Below are 15514 nucleotides of genomic sequence, written 5' to 3'. Positions count from 1 at the left end.
TTTGTGGGAGGAAACCGGAGCACCCAGAGGAAACCCACGCAGACACAGGGAGAATGTGCAAACTCCACACAGTTAGTCGCCTGGGGCGGGAATTGAACCCGGGTCTCTGGTGCTGTGAGGCAGCAGTGCTAACCACTGTGCCACCCATTGCCACTGTGCTGCCCACAGTGTATTTGCTGCCAGTCTGTGTGAGTGTATGTGTGTTTATGAATTTGCTGCCAGTCTGTGTTACCTCTGTGTGTGTATTTGCTGCCAGGCTGTGTGTGTATTTATGTATTTGATGCCAGTCTGTGTGTGTGTGTTAAAGGGCGGGGACTTGAGCCTGGGAAGTGTTCCTGCTGGTTTGCTCTCCCTGTCCCAGTGGAAATCCCCTGACCGGGGGGGGGAGCGGCTGGATGAGTGAGTATTCCTCAACTTTACAACAGGGTGCGGAACTGCTACCGACACACACAAGAGTGACCCCTCACACAGACTCAGAGAGAGAGAGAGAGAGAGGAGGGAGTCCGGGAGGGAATCGGCCTCAGTTCACAGGGATTAACCCGCAGTATCTCCTGCAGCCGGGAATGAGCTGGGAAAGGCGGCCAGGTTAAATGTTAGCGAACTGCTGCGTTTGTAATTCTGCACCAGGGCGTCGGGTATTTTTTTTCTTGCGCTGCAGATTTCACTTTTGGTTTCGTTTCTGGCCGTCCCCAGTTTGAGGAGCTGGCGGAACAAGGAAGAGGAAATTCTCCCGGAGTTCCCAGAGGCTGCGTCTCTCTCTCTCCCAGTTTTACAGGGACACAGCTCTCCCACGCTCCTGGACCAACCATTGTATTTGCTGCTAGCAACCTCGCGTCTCCCAGATCCATGGATTCCTCTTGCCCACCCAGAGGAGATGTCGATGTGTTTCTCTGAGAGACACCCCCCAACTCTGCTTCTGCTGCTATAGTCTGGTAGGTATCAGTCCCACAGAAACCCCCAGGAGGGGCAATTGCGGGGGATGAGGGGGGTCACCTGGCAGATTGTTGTCCCTGCCCCTGGGGGCTGGTGGATTGGGTTCACCTGGCAACTGCCCCTTCCCCCCCACCCCCCACCCCCCCACTTGGGGTTGGGGAAAATGATGAGGGAAAAGTCCTGTAGCCACCTCCTGCCTCCTTACCCGAAATCTCTGTGCTCCTCCAACTCTGATCTTTACATCCCTTTTAGAGTCTAGGCCCCAGGAACGTCTAGGAGAAAGTGATGTTGAAGAGTGTGGTGCTGAAAATCTCAGCAGGTCAGGCAGCATCTGAAGAGCAGGAGAATCGATGTTTCGGGCAAAAGCCCTTCATCAGGAATGGCTACCCCTCTGGGATACCCTCCCTGAACCTCTCTACTTCTTTAAGATGTGGAATTGAGGACAGGGTAGGCCCCGAACCTCATTCTGTCCTCTATCTCCTTCAGTCGCCTGCCCTAATTATCCTCTGCACAGTGTGGCTAAAGATATTTTCGAATTAACTTGTTGGCAAATGTCACTCCACACTTCTGGAGCAGGTGGGACTTGACTCGGAGCCTTCTGGGTTCAGGTCCCACTGAAAGGTGTCAAATCAGTTTTGATCCTACACCCATGAGGTTCTGTCTGATTTTATTTCAACGTGGTTAAAAGATTATGTGAGTGCAAGTTGTGGCAAGGATTGAAACCCATTAACTGTCTTCAAGAGAAGGGGGTGGGGGGATGTTTAACTCTTCCCTTCTGCCAGAGCTGATCTGGAACTTGATGTTTGGGTGTGATCGAGAGCAGGTGAAATGGAACATGCCCAGTCATTTTAACTTGTTATTTATCCACTGTCTGTTCCAGACAGTCCTTTGGTGGATGAAAATTATAAACTGGGACAAGTGTTTTAACTATGTTTTTGTTTACTAGTGCTCCCAGCTCTGTTTTATACAATATTATTTATTCTTAAAATAATTCTATCTGTATTTAATTGTTCAACTATTATTTCATAATTATTATTTGAAAATAGATTTAATTGAATATTTTGTGCTTTATAATATTTCTGAGACAACATACAATTTCTCTCACTCTCTCTCTCTCCATCTGTGCATGTGTCTCTCTCTATATGTGTTTGTGTGTGTCTCTGTCTCCACCCCTCCCCCCGCCCCCGCATCAGACCGTTAGCATTAATTTTTTTCAAACATCTGACCAATAATCTTGTTAGAGATTGCATTGTTCCATAACGTGCACTGGTGACTAAGCTGAGGCCTTGGGCCTACAGATTTGCGAAACTTGCTGTGAGCAGCCATTTGCTAATTGATTATTCCTCTCTCTCTCTCTCTCTCTAAAGATTATTTGCACGTCAAACAAGTGCACACTTTCAGCTGCAAATTGCTTTTCTCTGCAGCAGCAGTTTCTCAGGAATGGCACTGTCTTGTCAGGCCTGTCAGTGACCTTGTGCTTACACCCAGTGCCAGGTTTTGATTCAGTGCTATATTTCTTTTCGTAAACAACAAGTTGATGATTTTTGCATGGGAGAATACACTGCAAATTGACACCCTGCTGGCCATAACCCCAGAACATTCCAACTTCTCAAGAGATTTTGCTGCCGTTGAAAGAGGCATGATTTGGAGGAGCTGGTGTTGGGCTGGGGTGGACAAAGTTAAAAATCACACAACACCAGGTTATGGTGCAACAGGTTAATTTAGAAGCACCAGCTTTCGGAGTGCTGCTCCTTCATCAGGTGGTTGGTCTATAACCTGGTGTTGCATGATTTTTAGCATTGGAAGAGGCGGTAACATACCTGTAATGTTCATGGATAAGTTATAGATTAGATTAGATTACTTACAGTGTGGAAACAGGCCCTTCAGCCCAACAAGTCCATACCGCCCCGTCGAAGCGCAACCCACCCATACCCTTACATCTACCCCTTACCTAACACTACGGGCAATTTAGCATGGCCAATTCACCTGACCTGCACATCTTTGGACTGTGGGAGGAAACCGGAGCACCCGGAGGAAACCCACGCAGACACAGGGAGAATGTGCAAACTCCACACAGTCAGTTGCCTGAGGCGGGAATTGAACCCAGGTCTCTGGCGCTGTGAGGCAGCAGTGCTAACCACTGTGCCACCGTACCTAGTGGCTAGGTAAATGCAAAGGTTTGAATCCCAGCATTGGAGCTGTTTAGATTATAAATTCATTTCATAAAAATCTGGAATATAAAGAATCTAGTAATATGTACAAAAATTATCAAGGGGGAAGATAGCAAGAAGCTGTTTTTGGAATCATCTACTCTGGGGGGAAAAGACCTGGTCCATTTCCCCTATCCGTGCCCCTCATAATTTTGTAAACCTCTATAAGGTCACCTCTCAGCCTCCGATGCTCCAGGGAAAACAGCCCCAGCCTGTTCAGCCTCTCCCTATAGCTCAAATGCTCCAATCCTGGCAACATCCTTGTAAATCTTTTCTGAACCCTTTCAAGTTTCACAACATCTTTCCGATAGGAACGAGACCTGAATTGCACGCAATATTCCAACAGTGGCCGAAACAATGTCCTGTACAGCCACAACATGACCTCCCAACTCCTGTACTCAATACTCTGACCAATAAAGGAAAGCATACCAAACGCCTTCTTCACTATCCTATCTACATGCGACTCCACTTTCAAGGAGCTATGAACCTGCATGCCAAGGTCTCTTTGTTCAGCAACACTCTCTAGGACCTTACCATTAAGTGTAAAAGTCCTGCTAAGATTTGCTTTCCCGAAATGCAGCACCTCGCATTTATCTGAATTAAACTCCATCTGTCACTTCTCAGCCCATTGGCCCATCTGGTCCAGATCCTGTTGTAATCTGAGGTAACCCTCTTCGCTGTCCACTGCACCTCTAATTTTGTGTCATCTGTGAACTTACTAACTGTACCTCTTATGCTCGCATCCAAATCATTTATGTAAATGATAAAAGGTAGAGGGCCCAGCACCGATTCTTGTGGCACTCCACTGGTCACTGGCCTCCAGTCTGAAAAACATCCCTCCACCACCACCCTCTGTCTTCTACATTTGAGCCAGTTCTGTATCCAAATGGCTAGTTCTCCCTTTATTCCATGAGATCTAACCTTGCTAATCAGTCTCACATGGGGAACCTTGTCGAACGCCTTACTGAAGTCCATATAGATCACATCTACTGCTCTGCCCTCATCAATTGTCTTTGCTGCTATTTCAAAAAACTCAATCAACTTTGTGAGACATGATTTCCCATGCACAAAGCCTATATTGACTATCCCTAATCAGTCCTTGCCTTTCCAAATACATGTACATCTGTCCCTCAGGATTCCCTCCAACCACTTGCCCACCACCGAGGTCAGGCTCACTGGTCTATAGTTCCCTGGCTTGTCCTTACCACCCTTCTTAAACAGTGGCACCACGTTTGCCAACCTCCAGTCTTCCGGCACCTCACCTGTGACTATTGATGATACAAATATCTCAGCAAGAGGCCCAGCAATCACTTCTCTAGCTTCCCACGGAGTTCTCGGGTACACCTGATCAGGTCCTGGGGATTTATCCATCTTTAACCGTTTCAAGACATCCAGCACTTCCTCCTCTGTAATATGGACATTTTGCAAGGTGTCACCATCTATATCCCTACAGTCTATATCTTCCACATCCTTTTCCACAGTAAATACTGATGCAAAATATTCATTTAGTATCTCCCCCATTTTCTGTGGTCCACACAAAGGCTGCCTTGCTGATCTTTGAGGGGCCCTATTCTCTCCCTAGTTACCCTTTTGTCCTTAATATATTTGTAGAAACCCTTTGGATTCTCCTTAATTCTATTTGCCAACGCTATCTTATGTCCCCTTTTTGCCCTCCTGATTTCCCTCTAAAGTATACTCCTACTTCCATTATACTCTTCTAAGGATTCACTCGACCTTGCCTGTCTATACCTGACATATGCTGCCTTCTTTTTTCTTAACCAAACCCTCAATTTCTTCAGAGCTGAAAATGTGTTGCTGGAAAGGCGCAGCAGGTCAGGCAGCATCCAAGGAACAGGAGAGTCGACGTTTCGGGCATGAGCCCTTCTTCAGGAATCTTCCTGTAGAAGGGCTCATGCCCGAAACGTCGATTCTCCTGTTCCTTGGATGCCGCCTGACCTGCTGCGCTTTTCCAGCAACACATTTTCAGCTCTGATCTCCAGCATCTGCAGTCCTCACTTTCCCCTCAATTTCTTCTGTCATTCCCTATACCTACCAGCCTTTCCTTTCACCCTGACAGGAATCTACTTTCTCTGGATTCTTGTTATCTCATTTCTGAAGGCTTCCCATTTTCCAGCCGTCCCTTTACCTGCGAACATCAGCTTTCGAAAGTTCTTGCTTAATACCGCCAAAATTGGCCTTTCTCCAATTTAGAACTTCAACTTTTAGATCTGGTCTATCCTTTTCCATCACTATTTTAAAATGAATAGAATTATGGTCGCTGACCCCAAAATGCTCCCCCACTGACACCTCAGTCACCTGCCCTGCCTTATTTCCCAAGAGTAGGTCAAGATTTGCACCTTCTCTAGTAGGTACATCCACATACTGAATCAGAAAATTGTCTTATACGCACTTAACAAATTCCTCTCCATCTAAACCTTTAACACTATGGCAGTCCCAGTCCATGTTTGGAAAGTTAAAATCCCCGACCATAATTACCATATTATTTTTACAGATAACTGAGATCTCCTTACAATTGTTTCTCAATTTCCCCCTGACTATTAGGGGGTCTATAACACAATCCCAGTAAGGTGGTCATCCCTTTCTTATTTCTCAGTTCCACCCAAATAACTTCTCTGGATGTATTTCTGGGAATATCCTCCCTCAGCACAGGTGTAATGCTATCCCTTATCAAAAACGCCACTCCCCCTCCTCTCTTGCCTCCCTTTCTATCCTTCCTGTAGCATTTGTATCCTGGAACATTAAACTGCCAGTCCTGCCCACCCTTGAGCCATGTTTCTGTAATTGCTATGATATCCCAGTCCCATGTTCCTAACCATGCCCTGAGTTCATCTGCCTTCCCTGTTAGGCCCCTTGCATTGAAATAAATACAGTTTAATTTATTAGTCCTACCTTGTCCCTACCTGCCCTGACTGTTTGACTCGCTTCTGTTCTCAACTGTCTCAGATTGATCTCTTTCCTCACTATCTCCCTGGGTCCCACCCCCCCCCCCCCCCCACCTTACTAGTTTAAATCCTCCCGAGCAGTTCTCGCAAATTTCCCTGCCAGTTTATTAGTCCCCTTCCAATTTAGGTGCAATCCGTCCTTCTTGTACAGGTCACTTCCACCCCAAAAGAGATTCCAATGATCCAAAAATGTGAATCCTTCTCCCATACACCAGCTCCTCAGCCATGCATTCATCTGCTCTATGCTCCTATTCCTGCCCTCACTAACTCGTAGCACTGGGAGTAATCCAGATATCACTACCCTTGAGGACCCCCTTTTTAAATTTCTGCCTAACTCTCTGTAATCTCCCTTCAGAATCTCAACCTTTTCCCTTCCAATGTATTGGTTCCAATGTGGACAATGACCTCCTGCTGGCCCCTCTCCCCCGTGAGAACATTCTGCACCCTCTCTGAGACATCCTTGATCCTGGCACCAGGGAAACAACACACCATTCTGCTTTTTCTCTGCTGGCCACAGAAACGTCTGTCTGTACCTCAGACTACAGAAATCCCCTCACACAATTGATCTCTTGGAAGCCAATGTACCCCTCGTTGCATTAGAGCCAGTCTCAACACCAGAAACTTGGCTGTTTGTGCTACGTTCCCCTGAGAATCCATCACCCGCTACATTTTCCAAAACAGCATACCTGTTTGAAATGGGTATACCCACAAAAGACTCCTGCCCTAGGTGTCAATCTCTCTCACCCTTCCTGGAGTTAACCCATCTATGTGACTGTATCTGAGACTTTCCTCCCTTCCTATAACTGCCATCCATCACATACTGTAGCTGTTGCAAATTCCTCATCGCTTCAATCTGTCTCTCCAACAGATCCACTCGATCTGATAAGATTCGCATCCAAAAGCATTTATGACAGATATAATCTGCAGTAACCCTTAAACTCTCTTTAAACTCCCACATCTGACAAGAAGTACATATTACTGCAAAGGCCATTTTTGCTCCTTCACAATCTACAGACCCAGAAAATAACACCGTCTTATTCCTCTACAAAACACTGCCCCAGGTTAAATTAAGAGCTATGGCTTATATTTTAAGTTTAATCAAGAGACTTATCTCCAAAAACATATAATCAAGAAAGAACCCACTATACTCACTACTGCAGCCTTTCTCTTGGACAGACTTAAAACAACAATGAACTTATCTGATTCTGTGCTGTGAACTTCGTCCAAACCAGTTCCTCCAAGATTAGTTGTGAAATTCACTGTTTGCTAACTTTTCCAGATGCACTCCGATGTCCGGCGACACACGAATTCAAAAACAGCAAAGGCAGTAACTGTGCAGGTTTTGTCTCTCTCGGTCTCTCTCTCCTGCACTGACCTCACCATGTGCTTCCTTTGACTGCTCTTCTCCCTTTTAAACTGCTGTTGTTTTGACTTTTGTTTTCAAAGTTCCAAAACAAAGCAAGACTTGAATTAGAATGAGCTTTATTATCACCTGTACTCACATGAGTACAGTGACAGGTTTATAAGTCGCTCTCTTAGGTGCAAGATACCTAGATACAGGCTTTTCAGTACATGTTCTTTCAGAAAAAAAGCTGAGAAAAATGAAGAAATAACATGTCCAACATTACAGATCTTGGGAATAAGTTAGGAAATGGAGAAGTAAAAAGAGGAGGACTCATCAATAGAGGTTTATAAGATCATAAGGGGCATGGATTGGGTAAACAGACAAGATCTTTTCCCTGGGGTGGGCATAGGATTAAGGTGAGAGGGGAAAGATTTTAAAAGGGACCTAAGGGGCAACTTTTTCATGCAGAAGGTGGTGCGTGTGTGGAATGAGCTGCCAGAGGGTGAGGTGGAGACTGGTACAATTACAGCATTTAAAAGGCATCTAGATGGGTATATGAATAGGAAGGATTTCGAGGGATTTGGGCCAAGTGAAGGCAAATGGGATGAGATTGGTTTAGGACCGTTTTAACCAGCGTGGACAAGTTGGACCGAAGGGTCTGTTTCCGTGCTGTACGCCTCTATGACTCTATGAACACTGCTGAACTTCTAACTGATTCCTTTATTTTCCTAGTTTAAACAGCGAAAGACTTTAATATAAACTCTTATCTTTTTTTCCTATTCTATGAGGTACTGCTTAACGTTTTAACTCTCATTATTCTTACTACCTTGTGTATAAGTTTTTTTTGTACCTTGGGACCTATGATGGTGCCTTGTGTGGTGACATAGAACATAGAACAATACAGTGCAGAACAGGCCCTTCAGCCCTCGATGTTGTGCCGACCTGTGAACTATTCTCAGCTCGTCCCCCTACACTATCCCATCATCATCCATGTCCCTATCTAAGGATAGTTTAAATCTCCCTAATGTGGCTGAGTTAACTACATTAGCAGGTGTGCATTCCACGCCCTTACCACTCTCTGCATAAAGAACCTGCCTCTGACATCTGTCTTAAATCTATCACCCCTCAATTTGTAGTTATACACTTCTCATTCTACAGTATACACTTCTCATTGTACTGCTATACGTGAGTACGTGACAATAAAATCTAAAATCTAAATCTTAATAAAAAGATTAGAACAACAGTCTTTCCAACAAAAATAGCTAGACTGTAAACTTCATTTAATTATTTTTAGATTAGATTACTTACAGAGTGGAAACCGGCCCTTCGGCCCAACAAGTCCATACTGGCCCGCCAAAGCGCAACCCAGCCAAACCCATTCCCCTACATTTGCCCCTTCACCTAGCACTATGGGCAATTTAGCAAGGCCAATTCACCTAACTTACATGTGCTTGGATTGTGGGAGAAAAGCGGAGCACCCGGAGGAAACCCACGCAGACAGGGGGAGAATGTGCAAACCTCACACAGACAGTTGCCTGAGGTGGGAATTGAACCTGGGTCTCTGGGAATGTAAGATGATATAAGTACGGGCAGTATACATCTAACTTATTCCAGCATTCACTAATAATTTAATTGTCTCCACTTGATGCCTGCTTCCCAGAAAACTTGTCAATCAAAAATCTGTTTGAATAAATTCAACGAGGGTGCCTCATAGACGTTGGGGTAGAGAATTCCACTTCTAGTCTGAGAGAAGAAATTCCTCCTTATTTTCAGCTCAGATGTGTGACCCCCTTAGTTCTAAAGTGTCTCCGAGTTCCATAGGGCAGAACATTCTCTATCCACCAATAAGACATCACATAATTGTGTGTTTATTGTGTTTATTCTGCCATTCAATGAATTCAAAACTGATCTGATAAACTTCAACTTCATATTCCAGCCTTTTCACTGCAGCCCTTGATTCTCTTACTGAGTAAAAATCTGCCTATCTCAGCCTTAAATATAATTAATGACCCAGCCTCGATATCCCTCTGTGGTAAAGAATTCCATAGATTCACAACCCTTTGAGAGAAGAAATTCCTCCTCCTGTCTACCTCAAATGTGCAAGCCCTCATTCCTCTCGACTCCTACAAGGAGAAACAATGCCCTTGGAATGTAATATTTTAACAGAATAATTTCTCATCCTTCTAAATTTCAGCAGCTAAAGCTCCAAACTGACCGTGCCTTGGTCATAAGGCAACAGCTTCTTCCCAGGAATCAGCCTAATGAGCTTTCTTGAAACAGCTTTCTGAAGCAGACTATCCTTCCTCAAGTCAGGACAGCAAAACCGTGCAGAGTCCTAAAGGTGTGGTCTCACCTTTGTCCTGTACTGTTGTAGCAAGACTTTTATAATGCAGCAAATTTATTTTTGAAATAAGAAAAGGAAATTCTGAAAATACTCATCAGCATTGGTGAAGAGAGAATTGGAGTTCATGTCCACTTCTGTCACTGTGCAGACCGGCTGCGCAATTTGATTTGTCTCTGCTTGTATTTCCGATTTCCAGTTTCTGCAGAATCTGAAACTTCTCTTGACTAGAAAACCAATAAGAAGTGGTTGACAAATTGAAATTGTCACTTGTGCGGAGTGGAGAGGAGGGAGAGGCCAGTTTTTTGTTTTGATTAGATTCCTTACAGTGTGGAAACAGGCCATTTGGCCCACTAAGTCCAGACCGACCCTCTGAAGAATAACCCACCCAGACCCATTCCCCTACATTTCCCTCTGACTAATGCACCTAACACAATAGGCAATTTAGCATGGCCAATTCATCTGACCTCCACATCTTTTAGATTGTGGGAGGAAACTGGAGCACCCGGAGGAAACCCACGCTGGGAGAATGTGCAGACTCCACATTGAGGTCTTGAGAAAGTGTGTTTTGGGAGCACTGAGTGTTTGAGGCAGAGTCCACTGCCCCTTTTAAGGGAACACGGTAAATATTTGAAGTGGGTGATAGCAGCATGTTGGATGTATGCAGGACAGTGGGATTCATTCTGCATTGCTGTAATAAGGAGCTGAAAAATGTGTTGCTGGAAAAGCGCAGCAGGTCAGGCAGCATCCAAGGAGCAGGAGAATCAACATTTCGGACATATGCCCTTCTTCAGGAATGTAATAAGGAGCCAGTGTGGATCAGATGGACCAAATGGCCTCTTCATGTGCTGCATTCATGATTCTTTAAAAGCAAGTGAAGTTATTGAGGGGTAGCTGTGAAGGGGGAGTGATTGAATGTACCCTGATCTGATTGAATGGTAGAATAAGCTCTGGGTCTACTTGTTCCTTTTAATCGTATGTGTGTAAGTCAGTCTCAATCCTCTCTGATCCGAGCAATCTTCTGGGAACTGGATTTAATGGTGACCTTCACTCTGTTAATACTCTGTGCTTCGAACTGATGTTTCTCTTTCCTGCTAGCAATTTGGATGTTGGCAGGCCAAGGCCAGGTTGGTTTCTTTGTAACTGAGGTTTCCCTCCTTGTGTGTTCTCTACAATCACAGAAAAGCAAGATGGAACAACCCACAGATGACGCGGTCCTGGAGGTGCATGGCATCACGGATGACATGCCCTCGGATTTTGTGACCCTTTACTTTGAGAGTAAGCGCTGCTCTGGAGGAGGGGCCATCACCTCTTTTAGACGACAGGGCAACTATGCTGTGATCACCTTCGAGAAACCTGCAGGTAAAGTGGCGAGAGGGCGAGAATGAGTCCACGGTTACAATCCTCTCCCTATTGTGTTCTGCTCTTCTTGAGCTGCAAAGTAAAGATGGTTCCATGGTTTACGGTAGCTGCAGCACTGTGCCCAACTCCAATTCCCAGATTTTATACCCTTTTATACCAGAGTTCCCAGGTTTTATTTTTAATTCCGTCATGGGACGTTAGCATTGCTGGTTGGCCAGCATTGATTACCCATCCCAGGCTCCCATTGAACTGAGTAGCCTGCTAGGCCATTTCAGACACATTGCAGTGGATCTGGAGTCACATAGAGTCATAGAGATGTACGGCACAGAACCAGACCCTTTGGTCCAACTTGCCCATGCTGACCAGATATGCCAACCTAGTGTAGCCTCATTTCCCAGCACTTGGCCCATATCCCTCCAAACCCTTCCTATTCATATACCCATCCAGGTGCCTTTTAAATGTTGCAATTGTACCAGCCTCCACCACTTCTGCTGGCAGCTCATTCCATACACGTACCACCCTCTGTGTGAAAAAGTTGCCCCTTAGGTCCCTTTTATAACTTTCCCCTCTCACCCTAAACCCTCTAGTTCTGGACTCCCCCACCCCAGGGAAAAGACCTTGTCTATTTACCCTATCCATGCCCCTCATGATTTTATAAACCTCTAGAAGGTCACCCCTCCCTCAGCCTCCATGTAGATGAGGATGCCAGATTTCCTTTTCTGAAGGACATTAGTGAGCCAGGTGGGGTTTTTCTTCCTGACAATAGATTCATGGTCATCAGTAGAATCTTAATTAATTCAAATTCCACCAGCTGCCGTGGCAGGATTCAGACCCGGGTCCCCAGAACATTAGCTGAGTTTCTAGATTAATAGTCCAGTGATACCACTAGGCCATCGCATTCCCTTTTGAATCAATCATTTATGACTGTATTGATGTGTATGGTTTCCAGTGATCAGGAGTGACGTGAATGGTTGGAGCCTGTCTGAGACCACTGGTACTTTTTGTTTTAGTTAGAACACTTATGTGAGGAACAAGAGGATGGCTAGAGTGGGGGTAGGGCCGATCAGGGATAGTTGGAGGAGATAGGGGAGATCCTTAATGAATACTTTGCTTCAGTATTCACTAATAAGAGGGACCTTGTCATTTGTGAGGACAGCGTGAAACAGACTGATACGGTAGAACATGTTGATGTTAAGAAGGAGGATTTGCCGAAAAATTTGAAAAACATGAGGATAGATAAGTCTAAACAGCACTGGTTAGATCACACTTGGAATATTGTGTTCAGTTCTGAGTGCCTCATTATAGGAAGGATGTGAAAGCTTTAGAGAGGAGATTTACCGGGATGCTGCCTGGACTGGAGGGCATGTGTTATGAAGAAAGGTTGAGGAAGCTAGGGCTTTTCTCATTGGAACGAACAAGGATAAGGGGTGACTTGAAAGAGGTTTACAAGATGTTGAGAGGCGTAGCTAGAGTGGATAGCCAGAGACATTTTCCCGGGGTGGAAATGGCTGTCATGAAGGTGGCATAATTTTAAGGTGATTGGAGGAAGGTTTAGGGGCGATGTCAGAGGTGCGTTCTTTGCACAGAGAGTGGTAGGTGTGTGGAATGCACTGCCAGCGGTGGTAGTAGAGTCAGAGACAATGGGGACATTTAAGCAACTCTTGGATAGGCACATGGAAGATAGGACAAGGAAGGGTATGAAGGTCAGTCTGATCTTCGAGTAAGATAAAAGATAGGCACAACATTGCGGGCTGAAGGGCCTGTACTGTGTTGTACTGTTCTATGTTCAATAAGAAACAGGAGCAGGAGCAGTCAGTCTGGCCCACTGTGCCCCTTCTGCCATTAGAGAGTTCAGTTATTTCCTTTACTGTCTCTGAAAGTTCAGGTTCCTGGGGATGGCAGTCACTGACACATAGAGACGTGCGGATGTGAAATGCGGGTTAAGTCTGAGGTGGAGGGTGAGGGAGCCTGATTGTACCCACATGGGGAGCACTCATTGCTCTTCCAATAAAAGGGACAGAGCTGAAAAACAGCCGCTTATAAACTTAACATATTCTGCAGCTGAGCCCCAAAGTGTGATTTCACATGGACAGGCTCTTTGGGTGATTATTTCTCTCATCTTTATTGAAATAAACAAACTTTGGACTTATGCCAGAGTAAGATTTGCATGTCCAAAATGTTTCCAATTTGCCCTCTGCCCCCCTGAAACCCAAACCCCCAGCCTCTCTGTGTGAGCTCCCCCTCCCACTGAACCCCCAGCCTCACTGTGCGAGCTCCCCCACCGAATCCCCATACTCTCTGTGTGAGCTCCCCCCCCCACCCCAAACCCACAGCCTCTCGTGTGAGCCCCCCTCCCCGAACCCTCAGCCTCTTTGTGCGAGCTCCCCCCTCCCCGAACCCCCAGCCTCTCTGTGTGAGCTCCCCCTCCCACTGAACCCCCAGCCTCTCTGTGCGAGTTCCCCCCGAGTCCCCAGCCTCTCTGTGCAAGCTCCCCCCCACCGAACCCCCAGCCTCTCTGTGCAAGCTCCCCCTCCCAAACCCCCCCAGCCTCTCTGTGTGAGCTTCCCCCCCCCCCCCACCACCGAACCCACAGCCTCTCTGTGTGAACTCCCCCCCCCTCCCGAGTCCCCAGGCTCTCTGTGCGAGCTCCCACCCCCCACAAACCCCCAGCCTCTCTGTGTGAGCTCCCCCTGAACCCCCAGCCTCTCTGTGTGAGCTCCCCCCCGAACCCCCATACTCTCTGTGTGAGCTCACCCCCCGAACCCCCATACTCTCTGTGTGAGCTCCCCCCGAACCCCCAGCCTCTCTGTGTGAGCTCCCCCCCGAACCCCCATACTCTCTGTGTGAGCTCCCCCCCCCGAACCCCCATGCTCTCTGTGTGAGCTCCCCCCCCGAACCCCCATACTCTCTGTGTGAGCTCCCCCCGAACCCCCAGCCTCTCTGTGTGAGCTCCGCCCCAACCCACAGCCTCTCTGTGTGAGCTCCCCCCCCCAAGCCCCCAGCCTCTCTGTGCGAGCTCCCCCTCCCACTGAACCCCCAGCGTCTCTGTGCGAGCTCCCACCCCCCCCCGAACCCTCATACTCTCTGTGTGAGCTCCGCCCTGAACCCCCAGCCTCTCTGTGTGAGCTCCCCGACCCGAACCCCAGCCTCTTTCTATGAGCTCGCCCCCCCCCGAACCCCCAGCCACTCTGTGCGAGCTCCCCCCCCCCGAACCCCCAGCCTCTCTGTGCGAGCTCCCCCCCCCGAACCCCCAGCCTCTCTGTGCGAGCTCCCCCCCCCCGAACCCCCAGCCTCTCTGTGCGAGCTCCCCCCCCCCAAACCCCCAGCCTCTCTGTGCGAGCTCTCCCCCGATCCCCTGAGCTAAACATGGTGAGTGCACATGGTCCAACTCTGTCTGTGGTGTATGTTTTCTGAACAATTCCCGACCTGACTTCTTCCTCTATTTTTTCCCCTTCGCTGGGTCGATGTCGATTGTAGACGCTGAGAGTGTCCTGTCCAAGCCTGGCCACAAACTGCAGAACGTCGAGCTGGTTGTGAAGAGGGCTCCGCCCAGGGACCCAAAGAAGATTGTGCTGACTGGGCTGAACCCGCAAATAGAGGATGACATGCTCACCCTGTACCTGGAGTGCATCACTAACCGCAGCAGTGAGCAGTTCACTATCCACTGGGATCCGGACAGGAAAGTTGCCCTTGTTAACTTCCAGGAAGCCCTCTCTGTGGAAGGTAAGCATGTGCGTGGGAACTCGAGCTTATGTACATGCAACAGAGAATTCTATTCCCCCTCCCAAAACAAAAACCACGTCAGAACTCTGCCGAGCGATTGTGCTGAGAGATACCTCTGGAGTAATAATCCAGAATCTGGGTTTGTAATCTGGAGAGCATGTGCCTTTAATTTCAATCCATTTTTCTGTAAAATCTGAAAATAACTATCTGGGAACTGTCAGATTGCTGCAGTTATATTCCCAACTATCCTTCCGGGAGGTTAATCTGCTCTCTTTGCCCAGTCTGGCTACTTAATGGTTCCAATCCAATTCTATTGATATTAACCATCTTTGAAGCTGAATAGCAATCCAATCCATTCTATCAAATGACTACAACAGATAGAGCCTATCGCTATCTACTGAGGGTAACTAGAGGGGAGCAGTAAATGGATGTGAAAATGTGAATTTTGTTTCTAAAAGAAGATTTCTGTTCACAGCTGCCCACCACTAATCTGTACCTCAGTGATTTCCGATATGGTCTGGATAATACAGAATAGATTACAGATTCACCAGAGTCCCACTCACAGTCGGTTACCTTTTTGAGTTGAAGCATCAGAGAAACTGATGGGATAGATTTGCAACTGTTCAGGAAATATACC

The 15514-nt window shown here is 46.9% G+C and overlaps 1 protein-coding gene across 2 annotated transcripts in view; it reads left to right on the top strand.

Moving 5' to 3' along the window:
* Positions 1-204: 204 nt before the first annotated feature.
* parp10 (poly(ADP-ribose) polymerase family member 10) overlaps positions 205-15514 on the top strand; it is a 49758-nt gene continuing 34448 nt past the window's right edge. The window contains exons 1-4 of one of the 2 annotated variants that reach the window (XM_072576422.1): positions 207-399; positions 659-932; positions 10974-11154; positions 14632-14877. In XM_072576422.1, coding sequence (XP_072432523.1) covers positions 10983-11154; positions 14632-14877 — 418 coding nt within the window. In that variant the 5' untranslated portion in view covers positions 207-399; positions 659-932; positions 10974-10982. Of the gene's footprint in view, positions 400-658; positions 933-10973; positions 11155-14631; positions 14878-15514 lie in introns of both variants that reach the window. The other variant, XM_072576423.1, reaches the window with a different exon arrangement.

Source organism: Chiloscyllium punctatum, chromosome 8 (assembly GCF_047496795.1).
Source record: "Chiloscyllium punctatum isolate Juve2018m chromosome 8, sChiPun1.3, whole genome shotgun sequence".
Classification (NCBI taxonomy): domain Eukaryota; kingdom Metazoa; phylum Chordata; class Chondrichthyes; order Orectolobiformes; family Hemiscylliidae; genus Chiloscyllium; species Chiloscyllium punctatum.
Note: the sequence above shows the minus strand (reverse complement) of the source record. Positions and strands in the feature narration are given on the sequence as shown.